Here is a 15,356-nt window from a genome sequence, read left to right as displayed (position 1 = left end):
CACGAAAATTTGCTGTTGGGACGCACTTATGTATACACACCTGTTACTCAAAGTAACAACAAGTAGCTCGTAGAACAGATCTATTATCTTATAATAATTGTTAACAGTACTTATAAAGTTATATGCCTTTTCTTAAAAACGGAAGATTATTAACAGTTTATAAAATAGGCTGTGTTGCTTCCTGACATTTTTTCTTTAAAATGTGTTAAAATTGTAGTAATTTACACCTAAAAGACGCAAATTCTGACATTAATTACTAAAAACACTGCTTTGCCTAGGTGCTGAGGCACATATAGCCTCGCACTCATGCCGACATTTGAACCGACATATTGCTTTTTCTCTCACTCTCAATTTCTCACTCTCTCATGCCGTGCCCGAGACACTCTGCAAAACATGGCTCTAAATTGTACCGTCAGTTACGACTGTAATGACTATTTTACTTAATAGAGACTATTGTATTCAATAGAGAGATTTCGAAATGTAGTGAACAACAACAATAAAAATTCTTTTTTTATTATTTTTAATTAATTAAATTTTTGGCTCACCATACAGCAGTTTCGAGTATTAATAAATACCCATCATCAGTGGTCAGAAATTATTTCTTTTATTTAATTAATCATAAATAATTTTTTGAGACTGCAACTATCAAGGGTTGAACTCGTACCCTGTCAAATTTGAAGCTTAGAGTCAGCGTTCGTGTTAGGTTAGGTAACTGCTTCAAAGCCACAAAACTTCAAGTTCGAATACACAAATCAAGTTCGGATTCGTCGATGTCAACAATTTATCTATATACTAGATTCAGGTTATCATATTTTGATTATAATAAAAGGTACTATTATTGTTTTATATCCCATATGGGAGTCTTGAAAGAATAAAAATTAAAGGAATACAAGACAAACACTTGAGATGAATTGGTAATGAATGAAAAATGGTTAAAGAAATATGCAAGATATAAGTTGTGGGAAAAGAAGAAAAATTGGCGGTATATTGAAACTAACTTAAATCGAGAAAGCTTAAAATCTCAATGAGGTGAAGCAGTATGTCAAGCGAACTGAGTTGGGTTGGAAAATTAATTGGCGAATTAGTTAGGTAATTAAGTTGTTTTTGCACGAAAAAGACGTATTTAATCGCTGCAAATATCTGATGAATGCCTGTAGCAACTAGAGTGGGTTAATCTTTGTGCATACTCAGCATCATTGATGCTGTGTCCATTGCAGTAATAACTTATTTGTATTCTTTTTTTTTTCTTGCAGTTTGACTGTATTGAAACGTCATAAATACTATATAGTGAGTTCAAATAACCCTGTTATACCTCGTTAAGCTTATACGAAATTAACTTAAACGATAATTAGTGGAACAATATATCTGCATCTTAACACGAATATAGAGGAAAATCTATTGAGACTGGATTGCAGTTTGTAGTAGAACAGATTGAGAACTATTAAAATGTTTACAAAATTACTTTGACCGTCGTGGTGGATAAGACGCATACAGCCACATTCAATCAATAGCTAGACTAAGTGAGATCGTAATACTCCCGTCTACGATTTTTAATCATAAGTAATTAACTCTAGTCGTGTTCGTAATTATTCTATCCCAATGGAGTAATGTGACTCCAACTACAACAATTGTAGCAATTATAATCTTGTAATTAATTATTAATTAGTTATTTTCTGAATTCGTTTCACCCAGTCGTCAATTTGAATCTGAGTTTAGTTTAAGAATATCATTTTTTCTTCTCTACTTTTCTTTATTCTATTCTGTTTTCTACTTTTACAGCTCACTCGCATTCAAGCCCACCTTGTGTATGTGTTACTTCTAGGTTTACAACAGGATTACGAATTCCGTTGTTTCTGATTGTGGTTCTTAAGTTCTTTAATAATGATTTGTGTAGTAGTTGTGTGTTAAATACTTCCTCTGTTCCAATATAACATATATACAGTAGACTCTCGCTAAAATAAAAGATGTGATGTATTTTATATGCAGCTATTGTTATTTGAAGCGTCTGCTGTGTATGTAAGTTATAATAACAATTATCAGCAAACGGCAAAATCGTTAGAGCTATAAGCTAAATATATATAAAAACATTTATAAATATATTATTTTATTTGAAAAACTATATATTTTACAGTCTGCACTCCATTCGGCTTTGTGCGCTTGTTTGGCGTTGTGGGTCAAGTACTTGTTAAACCTCATCTGTTGCGAGAAGTCAATGACAAATATTACATTTTTCATGTGGAAGAGGCTAGTGTTAGACGTAAGCTGACTAAACGAGAAATGGAAAATAAAAGTAAAATCGGAAGACTAAATGGATTCAGTTATAATGGATTAAATACTAGTCAATTGAGCAATAGCAGTTTCAACGACAGCAATTTCAATAGTAGTCATTTAATAAATAATAGCAATAATAGAAACGAAAGTCATGGAAGTTACAGCATTGATACTAGCTCGCCGCATGAATTTAACAGCAGTTATTATCATCCATCTATAAAAACATTATATCAACGAAAACCAATGAACGGCGAACTAAACGACGAAGAAGCCGCACTCAATGAAAGACTGAGAGAATTGGAGTCTGAACGCAAAGAACTGGATAAATTGCGTAAATCTTCAGCATTTCAACGTAATTTTGTATATCCTTTTGCAATGTTACTGTTGTTATTCCTAACAGGCGTAACTATTTTGCTTGTTGTGCAGAACACACTCGAGTTACTTATTGGTATTAAAGCGTTGCCATTAAGTACGAGGGTAAGCATTATTCTATTGCTTTCGTTGTTAAAAATCGGATATATCTTATTTTTACCTTTTTTTTGCAGCAATTTACACTAGGCATAAGTTCATTGTCCAAACTTGGACCCTTTGGTGCGGGCTTAGAGGTTTTCCTAATATTATATTTAGGAGCAACCTCTGCTGTGGGCTTTTATACAATGCCATTTATGCGCCATGTACGTCCACAGAAACGTAAAACTTCACTATCTCAATTGATACTCAATTGCGCGTTAGTGTTGATATTAAGTTCAGCCTTGCCACTGCTCAGTAGAATAATTGGTAAGTTTAGGTGTAATATTTATGGTTTTGCTGATATCAATGTTTTTTTACTTTTTTTTCATAGGCATTACCAACTTTGATTTGCTTGGCGATTTTGGCGCTATCGAATGGTTGGGAAATTTTCAGATTGTGCTTTTGTATAATCTAGTCTTTGGTACCACAACTGCACTTTGTTTAGCCAATAAATTTACAGCAACGGTGCGACAAGAATTGTGCGCACGGTTAGTAGAGAACTATGTGATTTTTACAAATTATATGTCATTTATTAACTGATATTTGCTTAAACGTCGCTACAAAACCATTGCCATCATACAAAGTCCACCAGTTGAGCGTACGCTGCTCTTACGCAGTATTCAACGCCTCGGCAATGGTTTTGCAGTGACGCAGCTAAGAAACTTAGCTAACTATTATGCGGAATATAATAGCATGAAAAGATAAGAAACAACTCATAAAATCTGTTAGTAACAAAATTGCTAATTTTACTAATAACCATCGAAAAATAACATACATACATATAAAAACACATATTTATAACTCAACTTTATGTATTTTAAAATATTTTGAATACAATTTAAAAACATTGAGGACCCAAGTCCTCATTCGACTAATTCGAGTGAAAGTAGTCATAAGTGTGTAACGAAATTATTTATTACTGATTTATTTATTTATTTATTATCAAGACCAGATAAAACCTGGTTAGCAATATAATTAGCTCTCTAATGGCTTATATACGGTTTATAAAGCTTTTCAAAATTAACTTATTTATATAGTTTAAGTTTAACCAAATTGAGCTAAATAGGTGAACAAGAGTTCTTACTTTTTTGTGGAAAAAACTATGTTAAAAATAAAAAATTGTGTAGTGTTTCAAACAATTGTTTTCAAAATTAAATAATTTTTTATATATTAACGTTTTTTGTAATTATTTATTTGTAATAATGTAAATTAACGTAATAAGATTCTTTTAAAAAAACATACCATTTAGTGTAAATTAGTAATACAATTTAGCAAAATGGTGAAAATTGCGTTTTAATATATAGAAATTTTTTATTTTCAATCTCAATTTTTTAAAATTTATTTTTATATATTGGATTATAATAATGTCTAATTATTAGAATTGTATCACAATTAAAACATTAACTGAAAAGTTTTAAATACTTATTAAAATATCTTTTAATATATTTGAATTATTTAGGTAACACCATTTTGCCTAATTGTTTTTAATTTTATTTATTAAAATAAAAGAAAAATAGTTAAAAATAGTCTCCGTACATAATAAACATGTAATGAATTATAATGTTTTTAAATGTATTTTATAACTTATTTTGAGCACATACAACGTGTTAACTTATGTATAATACTTATTGTTATTTTTGTTTCGTAGTAAATAATAAAAAAAATTCATTTAAATTTTATTAAACATTTATTATTAAACATATTTCCATCATATAAACGCTTTTATATTTATACTAAAAATTAATTTCTATTCTTTCGTAAGCTTTTCCATTTCAAAATTATATATTCTGTATTCACAAATTAACAATATATTTTATTTTTAAAAATATAGTAATTTTTTATATATGATATTCAATTATCCTAAAGTATTTCAATAAGTACTTAATGGATACTTCCTCTAAATCTATGTTAGTTTTAAGTAAATAAAAAAACTTAAAAAAAAATTTGAAAAAGAAATTTGTGAAAATATAACTCCGATTTTAAGCATATATGATTTTAATTACATTTTAAGGATTTGTTTTTAATAATACGTAGACTGTTAGTTTTAATAATGCAATATTATATATAAATTTTATTAACAATTTTAAATATCAATTTTAATTAAATTATTTTAAAATATAATTTAAGAATTTGATTAGTCATGTCAGTACATAAAGATAATCTGTAACTGACCTAAAGAGCAGTTTTGTAGAGTTTCATATTAAACGATAAGACATATTTTTATTATCCCTACTATTACATTATTTAAATATAAAGTCATAAGTTGAAACAAATTATTTCGCTGTAAAAGTTATTTATCAAAGATTGTTAAATAATTCATATATTCTTATATAGATCAGCGTTATTACAAAATAGGAGTAGTAAGAAAAATCTGTAGAAATATGCTGTTGGGAACAAAATAATAATGCCACCTATCTCAAAATTTTGATGTGTTATTCGAGAGCACGCATAAATATTCTACTCCTAATAATTAAAAAAATTAAATGTTTCAAATGAGACTTTTTTTTGCTATTAAATTTTATATATAAATAGTGAATATCAATCAATTTTGTCATATATAATATATGTTATATAAAACATTAAAAAAACTTAATTGTTCCTTATTAATTATTTAATATGAAAACTTTATTAAACATGTATTACTATTATTTGCATAAACATTAAGAATAACAATCATTAAGTTACATTTGCAAATAAATAAATCTAAAAGGATGTATATGTGTTTATTGCGTATATAATGTATGTGATAGAAAAATATTGTTTTATATAAATAAAAATTAAGTATATAATTATACAATATATAATAAAAGGAATTATAAAAATATAGTGTGTTTCATTGCTCGAAAACAGTTTCATGCTTTAAAAACTTAAACTTCATCATACTATCATGCTTTTAAATATATTTTTTAGATACTATCTCTATAAACTCTATATATTATTTATATAATAATTTATAAGTGAGCAGATAAGTCATTTAAGTAAAAATAAAAAAACTTTAATTTATTATTTATATTTAAAACAAATTATTTTATTAAGATATTTTCCAATATTTCGACTATCTTCGATATCGATATCTTCAGTTTCCTTGAAGGTGACTAAATATTGGAAAATATCTTAATAAAATAATTTGTTTTAAATATAAATAATATATTATAGTTTTTTAGCCCTCTTATAAATTATTATTTAATATTTTTAATCACAAAAAAAAGAGTAATATAATATTTATATTTATTTATTTAATTTCAGATTGGGTGCAATTTTCCTAATTGGCTAACAGAAAAAAAAACGAATTAAGTAATTTAAATACTGTGATTAAAAAAATTACGCTCAACTATATTTATATGTTAAAATATTATACAGACTACATATAAAGAACTATATATGTATGGAACTATACCATTGTATTGTATTTATTATAACTAATTTTTAAATTTAAACTGAAAATCCTGTGCTTCATAATTTCTGGTTCATGGAATGAATTCTGATCACAGTACAAATTTGCTTCAAATGATGTTAATAGGAAAACGATAGGATTGAAGTAGGAAACCGTATTCTTTGAATTTATTACTATGGCTGCATCTACACATAAATGTCATTAAATAATAGAAATAGTAATATAATTTCTGGTTAAAGACCAAAAACAGAATTTATTATATTCCTTGTTGTTGCAATCCGTGAAAATCTTTATTGAAACATGAATCGAATTACGAGGCGAATACACGAGTTAGGATAGGTATGGGTGTAAGTAATGAGGAAGAAGGATTTTGCGATATGAATAGTGGGCGGATAGGGAAAATTGTAGATAGGTACATATTGAATTTAGCTACTTCAATGGGGTGTAGCCCCTTATCAATAGAGCCCAAATTAATGAGTGCATTTAAAAATAAAAATAGTCGAGTCGACACACCCATCATGATTAGTAGAATTGAAGTTAAATAATAAATTTGAAATTGACTTGCGTCACAAGTAACTGTTTAAGACGTGACTACTTATATGTTATAACCACAATTGATTAAGAACCGTTTTTGCTGCACGAGCAAAAACAAAAGTTCTCTTTTATCCATTTTTTATCCATTATCTATTCAGGTGGAGGCCTGTTGAGAATTTTGCTATTATACAAACGAAGTTTACTGATGTTAGCTTCGTTGCAATAGTTACGATATGTTCACGATACAAAGAAAGAGGTTGACTGATACAGCATGAATGGAGGGCTGAAGTGATCATGATATCATTCGGATATTCATCTGTGTGGACAAGGATATATTACTTAGTCATATTTTTGACCCATTGACAGCGGGTTGAAATTTCCAGAGTTGAGTTTTGACATATTTGGATATTGTTTCAATGTATATAGTTATAGCCAACATTTAATTATTACTGATACAATCTAGCAGAATGTAAAAAAATCTTTTGTCTTGCGATTTTAGATGAAGTTTTATAACAAATTATAATATAAATATCACCTCATCTAATCGATTTATATAAAGGATATAGAGTCTATTATTATCTGTAGATCTAATTCGAAAACTCCAAACATGGAAGTTATGTTGAAGGCGATATTTAGTAAATATTTTTAAAATATATATATATATATATTTATCCTTTAACTCCTAGGAGGAACAAAGGGCCGTAACAAATAACTTCCACTCGGTACGATTGGTTCCAATAGCTTCAACTTACCCCAGCCTTTCCGCATGTGTGACATTTCCGTGCTACCCATCGGGTTCCACTCAATCGCCATTCTTGTGGTGTCACCAGTCGGTCTACGCAAAGACCTGATGGCATTAAGTAAAAGATGTGGTTCACTAATCACTTTTAAAATTTCTATTTTACCTAGTATATATACTAGCTTTTGTATCATTATGCTAAAATAATTTGGAAGCGACCGTCAATATTTATAACAGGTTCACATGCTAAATGGATAAACCTGAGGTTGATTTAATACCTGAACAAAATTAAACCAGATTTTATACATCAATTAATTTTGAAACTACACATTATATTAATGCTGGAATTTTTAAGACTGATTAATTATATTGTCGTGAAGATCAGATTCGACAATAATTTTACTAACGTTGCCTTCCAAAAGAAACTGATTGAGATCTTTGTTAGGTGAATTCTAACGCAAACTTATGAATGATTTCAAGATGATTGCGCTGTTGACGCATATATTCTTTTCAACTCGTTCAGCGTTTTTCAGGCGGAAATAATCGCAATTGGAGAGGGATGTAACGAATACAAAAACAGCATCGCTATTCTATTGTGTATTTAAGCAGAAATTCAGACTCTAAATTCAGTTATTATAACGTCTTACCTAGTGAATTAGAGTATAACGTCTTTTATCATAGTTGACCGTAGATGAAAGAATCTTTTAATATGTAAGACAAGTAGAACATTATAGCATAGATATAATCATAACATATACCTAACATATACCTATTAATAAAAGGGATAGTAGTCATTATGTTACTGTCTTTTGACCCACTGGAGAACAGGCAACCGAAATAGGAAATGCTTTTTAATATTCAGCATCATAGCTGCAACTAACCAACTAGAGGATACTATTTTTCATTTCATCTGTACATATTCTGTTCTTTAGAACCCTGTTTACTGTTATTTAATAATATTAATGATCTGCAAAGATTGATGACAACACTAATGACAACTAACAACTAATCAAATAGTTACTAACTACAACATTCTTGTAATCAACTCATAAATCTCAATCTAGAGATATTAGAAAAATTGATTTTTCACTATATGACCGACTTACTTGATAATAGCTAATCTTATTTTTACTTATATAAACTCAGACAACTTTTCTATAGTATTCATATTAAATAAAACGTAGCAATCCATCATGTCTCTTATTACCATAACTCCGCACTATACCATGAGATAATCAAATATATATACAAAGGGTATTATTTCTTTTAAATCAGCGCAAATGCGGTCGATATAGATATCATAGCACCTTGTTGTTAGTATTACAACACCTAGTAAAAAAAACCAGCGAATTACAACGTTAGTATTGGGTTGGATTAATTACTTATTCGCTATCATATCTGAAAACCTTTTCAGACAGGTTTTCATATGTAATAGTGAAGACGGAAGCAAAACTTTATGATAGCAAAATTAATTTTTAAATTAAAAACATTAACTTACCATTTTTGTTTCTGTTGATATGGTGTCGGCATTTAAACTATGTTGTAATTTTCACGCAGCTGCCATTAGAATTGCGTCAGTTTTAAATATCATCGTCAAGTATGCATTTTATAAAAGTATTAATTGGCGTATTAGGTGGCTCACATGTATGACAGAAAATGCATGCTGGTCTATATTCGCTAAGCGAGACATTGGCATCACTGCTGCAATCTGTCAAGTGTTATGTTTTGGTATATATATATGCATATTTCATAGCCAGAATGTTTCAATTAATGTTGTTTCTGGTACATATTTTGTTAAATCCACTTTTGTTAATTTCTTTTATATATATAACGATCGTCGATATCAGTTATCACTTTTTGAAGTTGCATAATTAGAAAGAATTTCAATCTGTAAATAAAATAAAAAATATTAATATCAAAATATATATAAATAGTATATATGTTTGGATATATATCTGTTAGTTAAAACTCTTTTAAATAAGTTTGCAACTATTTTTTAATTAGTTTTGTCAATATAACTTTATTATTATTTAACAATTATTTTGTAATAGCATTACTCGCTTATGTCAGCTGATTTTATTGATACTTTTTTATTAACTATTTTATTGTACAGTACAGAGTATTTTACCATTCACTATACAAAATGAGGAAAATTCTTTTTATATATATATTTAGTATTTGTAATATTGTTTCTTGTTACTAGGTACCTTTAGCATATGTTTAACTCTTTGTTTTTAACTATGACTAGAAATAAATATTTAAAAGCCTATGAAGATATGAATGTAGTATTTGGATGGGTTGTAGCATCTCTCTTGTAGTAGTAGTTTAAACAGGCGTTGTCTTATTATTCAAATTATATATAGTTGTTAACATAAAGCAAGAAAAAAATATACAAATATATAAAATAAATTATTTTAATGTATAGTATCATCATCCTCCTGTTCGTCTTCATCAGCTACTAAGGCTATTTGTGTATTGAAGTGCTCTTCATTTACTTCTTCGCCTACATCTTCACATGTTCCCACGACTTCGTCAAAATCTCGCATATCTAATTCGTGCAGAGCTTTTTGTACTAAAGCAGCTAGTTCTGGTGGCAAATCCTTCAAATCATTTAAACGTTCCTTGGCAATTGAATTTGGTAAATAATGTTTGAAATTGGAATGTATATGACTTCTGTGAACTGTTGAGGATTTGACCAAATTAGCATACAGATTAGTGCCACAGTCGCTTAGATTACACGCAGCTACATCAACACCATACTCAGATGAAAGTATACTGCGACCTGATTCAGTAGATAACGAAGACATGCCATCATCGGACAGACCACGTGAGGTCTTATTCGAATCATCTGGTTCGGAAGACATGGTACCAGAGTCTTCAGTTATATTACTGCCGGTTGTTGTTTTTATAGTGGTTACTGTTGTTGCATTTGTGTCATTTGTAGTGTTTGAATCCACTAAAGATGGACAATAACCGTGCAGAAGAAGTTGAGCTGGTGAATAGCCTATGATGTTGCTATCACACATAGTTGCTGCAGCATCCAATTCAGTGTCTATACCTGTTAGTTTTTGTATACGTTGCTCAAGCTCTGCAATTTTGATAGCCAAAACTCTATAATATTGATTAAAATGGGATAATGTAATAATATGAAATTATATATAATATAATTATAATTAATTAAAGCTTACTTGTTGGTTTTTTTTTGATGGCTTAAAGCTAAATTTTTGTCATTCAAATTATCCAACAAAGCCAGACATAATGATTTTAAATCCTGTATTGTTTCCGTCTTGGTAGGCAAATCAATGCCACTGGCCAATAAGTTTTTCACTAAAACCGATATATATATTTATATAGATATATAACTAAGTTATTTTATGGTGTTTATATTGTTAATATAAAATCAACTATAATACATATGTGAAATAAATAGGTAGATAAGTTTCAAAAGCAAAGTATAGTTATAAACACAAATAAATTGATAAATAAATAGAAGAAATTAAAGGTATAGCACACTTGTATAAACACAACATCAGTATCTATAAAATATATTTACAGTGAAAGCGCTATTAAATGAACACTCATAAACGGAAATGTCTATTAGTCGTCTTGTTAATTCCTAGTTATTATTTTATGTGTTTCTAACCGGATAGAATTGTGTTCACTGAAGAAAGTTTTCACTGTATATATATAAATATAGTTTCTAAGCCTTTGTTACCTTGCTTGTGTGATAAAATGTTTTCTTCATTCGAATTGCTGCCTAGCTTAATAATACCCTTTTTACGTTTGGCATCCAACATACTCTGCGGATAGTTTTTAATTGCAGCATGAAAAATTGTATAAATAAATTGAATTAAGCATATCACAAATATACAAAAAATTTAACATTTTCCATTTCATTAAAAAATTTAGAAATATTTTTGAAAATGTTCTACGATTCTTCTATAGATAATTGTTCTATATAGAAATTTATAAATTTTTGGCTCTACTTTAAAAACTAAATTAATAAATGTAATAATGTATATATAAGATATAAAATTAACTTAAAAATTATATTTAATTTTAGTATTAAAGGATAACTACTTTGTTATGTTCACTAGACCTGCCAGTTTTCATGGCAACGTTAACGTTATGGTAAAGAGTAAATATGCAAGTGACCGTCCTTTTAAAGAATTACATAAGTTGATATATGTTTGATATATACCTTATATTTATTCATTGATTGCTTCGTTAGGTCCAGCTCATTTTCAAAATTCAGTAAGCGTTCTTGCAGGTATTTATTTTCCAACAAAATACTGTCAATATCAAGGAACTGCAAATACAGTATTTATGTATATTAAAATTCAATTAATTTTAAATAAATTTAAACCTTGGGATGAACTTCGTTAGCTTTCAGTGCAACTAATAATTCGTGGTTCAAACGATGAGCCTTGCATTTATAGGCATCACGTTCGGTTATCAGTTCCTCCTTTTCATCTATAATTGCCTTGAAATCAAAAGCTAGCTGAGCATTCTGTAACAAACATTAAAACTGTAATTTAAATCATCACATAAATAAACAATACTGAAATACCTTTTTCTTTAAATTCTCTAAATGACAAATAAAGTTAGCCCGCTCCTGCTTCCATTGCAACTCGTCGCTATTATGCACCTTTTCCATTTTGCTTACGTTTAACTGTTCCAACTTAATTGCTCGTTGAGGTTTAGCTTCCTTTGCACGCAAAATATCGATGTCACCTTGGAGCTCCACCAATTTCTGCTTCAAAGCTTCCACTTCAGTCGTCAGCTTAATATTGCGTTCTCTGGTTTCACGTAAGAGATTCGCTACACTATTTTTGTTGCCACCCTCAACTGCATCGCAATTACCCAAATCGCTATAACGTTTGATGGCGGAGTAGCGTAACTGCAGTGTTTCAGCCATTAATTTGAACTGATCACGTTCCGTGCGAAATTTCTCTAAATCTCGACGCAGTATGCGCACTGCTTCCACTTTGCTTTGCAGTTTGCGATGCAGCGCAGATGTCTCGACATTGTAATTCTCCATATGTTGTCCCAACATGTCATAACTAACCGCAGTCCTTGGCAATGTTTGGCGATTACTCGGCAACTCGTCGTCAGACATTTTTTACACGAAAAAATATAAATTCGATTTTCAAAAATGTTATTTACAATATTTAAACATATTTTTTTTGATGGTTCGTGCAGTTTGTTACTCTGTATAAATATTTCCGAACTGTCAAATTTTTTCTTTCTTTGTTGAAATGTTTATCTTCGTGTGGTGAAAAAACACACACAAATGTCAAAATGTACAAATAGTCACAGGGTGATTTGTTCATCGTGGTGAAAATTATAGTTATAGAATCCAAATGAAATTTTATAATTGTTTTTTTTTACATTTTTTTCAATTAAAATAAATAATATTTGTTAAAATAACAAAGAGACTTATAGCTAAATATTATTCAAATATCAAAATTACTATATAAACTTAATTGTTAATGTTATATATATTTAATTACTATGTACATATATATAATATTATAAGTTAAAGTGTATATTACACAATATAAATTATATTACTCAAAATGTTTAGTTTGTAAGCTTTTGTTAATTTACAATAAAGTTAGTCTGTAATAAAACTCGAAAGCGTACGTTTCACTTTGGCAAAGACACCTCACTTAATACAGATATAAATTCCCTGTTGAGAGATTTGTTTATATACTTATTTTTTACTATGTAAATTTTACATTGAAATGATTAAATTATTATAGTATTAATTTTTATTAATTGAAATTTAATATTATTATATTTTACACTTAAAACGCGCGTGCTGCTCTCCTTTATTTATTGATATGCAACCCAATAATGACTTTTGTTAACTTTGTAAGGAAAAAACTATTCTTGATACAGTTTAGCTTCATACATTTCTTTCTTGATCTTTAACTTTCTTCTCTTTTCAAGTCCCATGGCAGCAGCACGCGTTTTTTAGTTTAACATAGTCTTATTTTAATTTAATTTTAAAATAATAAAGTATAAATTTCACTTGAATTTTAATTTAATTTTTTTTAAATAATAATTTTAAATAATAACAATAAATTTGAAATATAAATTAAATTTTAAACAATACAAAAACTTTTGTATTTTCTTTTACACGAACCTTAAAATTTGTATTAAGGCTCTTAAAATCCATTTTAAGGTTGCAGTAACACCCCAAACTAAATTTTACTCAAAAGCACTTTTAGCTTACTAAAAGTAATTTAACATCACTTTTATACGGCATTTACATTGGCCTCAAATGACTCATTTTGGTCAAAAATCGAAAATAAGAAGCAAATGACTCATTCTTGCATACAAAATTTCAAGCGCGAATGAGAACCATTGGATCACATTATGTATGAATGCGTTCTAACGAGGGTCGAATGCGTTCCAAATATTATATGTTCCAAATGCAAAGGAATACATTGAACATACATACACAAATAAAAGCTTTTCATGGCATTTTGACAGTTTGAGAAAGTTGTTTTTGACATATTTACAAAAAAAGGTAAACAAATGTTTGGTGGTTGCATTTTCTTGAAAACAATGCACCTCTCTTTGGAACTTCTGCTTCCCAAAAAGTACTTAATAGAAGCTAAAAATATGTTTTCAGTTTATATTGTAAACTTTCAAGGTATATTTAACCTCATGCGAAACTTTTTTTAGGCATAGGCTAAAAATCAAATCAACAGGCAGGTTGAAAAATCAGCTGTTTAAAATGAGAACAAATGAATTACAACAAATGTAAACACTTTCCAATTGCTCATTCAAAATGAGCCATTTTCTGCCAGTGTAAACGTTATATTAGTAAGAAACATCAGTTTTATAAGCATTGCGTACACCTTAAAAGCAGTTTAATGTTTGAATTACGAGTATTAGCTGTAAACTATTAATAAGTATTTAAATTTTATTACAAATAACATAAGAGGCAGAATAAGTATTTGCGGAAAAGAAAATAGTAAAATTGTTGGAATGCACAAAATATAGAAAGGACATAATTTATGAAATAGTAATCGCATTTCTCGTAATTTTGTTAATTTTATACAGGAATATCCTAAAATCTCCATTACTGTTTTATTATTTTTTCCTACCATTTTGGTAATAATATCTTTCTTTTGCAATAAAAGTGAAATAATTTGTAGTTTCACTCTATCCATTTTAAAATATTTAAAATTTAAATTTTTTGTTCACCGCTTAACACCTGACTGATTGACAGCTAGCTTAAAAGTACTTTTAGTTCTTGTGTGTAAACACTCTAAAAACTAATTTTAAAATCAGTTTTAATTAGTTTTCAATAGTTTTTAGACGCAGTGTTTGTTGATGACTTTACAATGTAAAAGATTATAATTATGAGAAATATGGTAATACTTGCAAAATCATATATCAAGAACAAAGATAATAATTTTTGATTGATGAATAAAAAGGCTGAATAGATTTGTTTTTATTTTTGTTTTTTAATTTTATATTGTCTATATAAATATTGTCGATTGTTCGCAGTTTGTTTTGATTTGTACCTTAAATCGGAGTATTACTACAACTCAATCTAAGTATTATTACAATACTTAGGTAGCTTCTAATTTGACAGGCACGAGTTCTAAGCCTGGCACTTGCAGTCCAAACAAATTATATACGGACTATAAACTAATTAAATAAAAATTCGATTATTCCAAAGACCACTGATGAAGAGTACTTGGCAATACTCGAAACAGCGTTGTATGGTCAGCCAAACTTCAATAAAATTAAAAATAAATTTTTGTGTTTGTCCTTTATTTCTTTCTTTGCTATTCAAAACCCCTCTAAATTTTAATAAAGCTTCTTTGTCACCATACAAAGAAAGTCTAGCTTTACAGCAACACGAATACTTTATTCATTATTATA

General features: G+C 28.5%; 2 protein-coding genes across 4 annotated transcripts in view; one reads left to right on the top strand and one right to left on the bottom strand.

Moving 5' to 3' along the window:
* Positions 1-6,126, top strand: part of LOC119679651 (protein Lilipod-like) — a 35,778-nt gene extending 29,652 nt beyond the window's left edge. The window contains exons 6-9 of one of the 3 annotated variants that reach the window (XM_038092124.1): positions 2,132-2,748; positions 2,817-3,048; positions 3,113-3,269; positions 6,028-6,126. In XM_038092124.1, coding sequence (XP_037948052.1) covers positions 2,132-2,748; positions 2,817-3,048; positions 3,113-3,269; positions 6,028-6,055 — 1,034 coding nt within the window. In that variant the 3' untranslated portion in view covers positions 6,056-6,126. Of the gene's footprint in view, positions 1-2,131; positions 2,749-2,816; positions 3,049-3,112; positions 3,863-5,115; positions 5,293-6,027 lie in introns of those variants that run through there. The other 2 variants (XM_038092123.1, XM_038092121.1) reach the window with 2 other exon arrangements.
* Positions 6,127-9,769: 3,643 nt separating this feature from the next.
* Positions 9,770-12,792, bottom strand: LOC119678467 (coiled-coil domain-containing protein 149-B-like). The gene is made up of 6 exons (XM_038090307.1): positions 12,019-12,792; positions 11,815-11,958; positions 11,650-11,757; positions 11,164-11,248; positions 10,637-10,775; positions 9,770-10,559 (listed from the first exon to the last, which is right to left on the bottom strand). The coding sequence occupies exons 1-6, from the start codon at positions 12,565-12,567 to the stop codon at positions 9,863-9,865; spliced, it is 1,722 nt and encodes a 573-aa protein (XP_037946235.1). The 5' UTR covers positions 12,568-12,792; the 3' UTR covers positions 9,770-9,862.
* Positions 12,793-15,356: the final 2,564 nt, after the last annotated feature.

Source organism: Teleopsis dalmanni, chromosome 2 (assembly GCF_002237135.1).
Source record: "Teleopsis dalmanni isolate 2A chromosome 2, ASM223713v2, whole genome shotgun sequence".
Classification (NCBI taxonomy): domain Eukaryota; kingdom Metazoa; phylum Arthropoda; class Insecta; order Diptera; family Diopsidae; genus Teleopsis; species Teleopsis dalmanni.
The sequence above is the reverse complement of the archived record's forward strand: the minus strand, read 5'-3'. Positions and strand labels throughout refer to the sequence as shown.

Bases quoted from the DNA above. Each gene is read 5' to 3' on its own strand.
- LOC119678467 (XM_038090307.1), bottom strand. From the start codon at position 12,567: ATGTCTGACGACGAGTTGCCGAGTAATCGCCAAACATTGCCAAGGACT. The intron at 11,959-12,018 runs GTATTTCAGTAT...TGTTTGTTACAG, and splicing joins TAGAGAATTTAAAGAAAAAG to AATGCTCAGCTAGCTTTTGA. The intron at 10,560-10,636 runs GTAAGCTTTAAT...TCAATATTATAG, and splicing joins CATCAAAAAAAAACCAACAA to AGTTTTGGCTATCAAAATTG.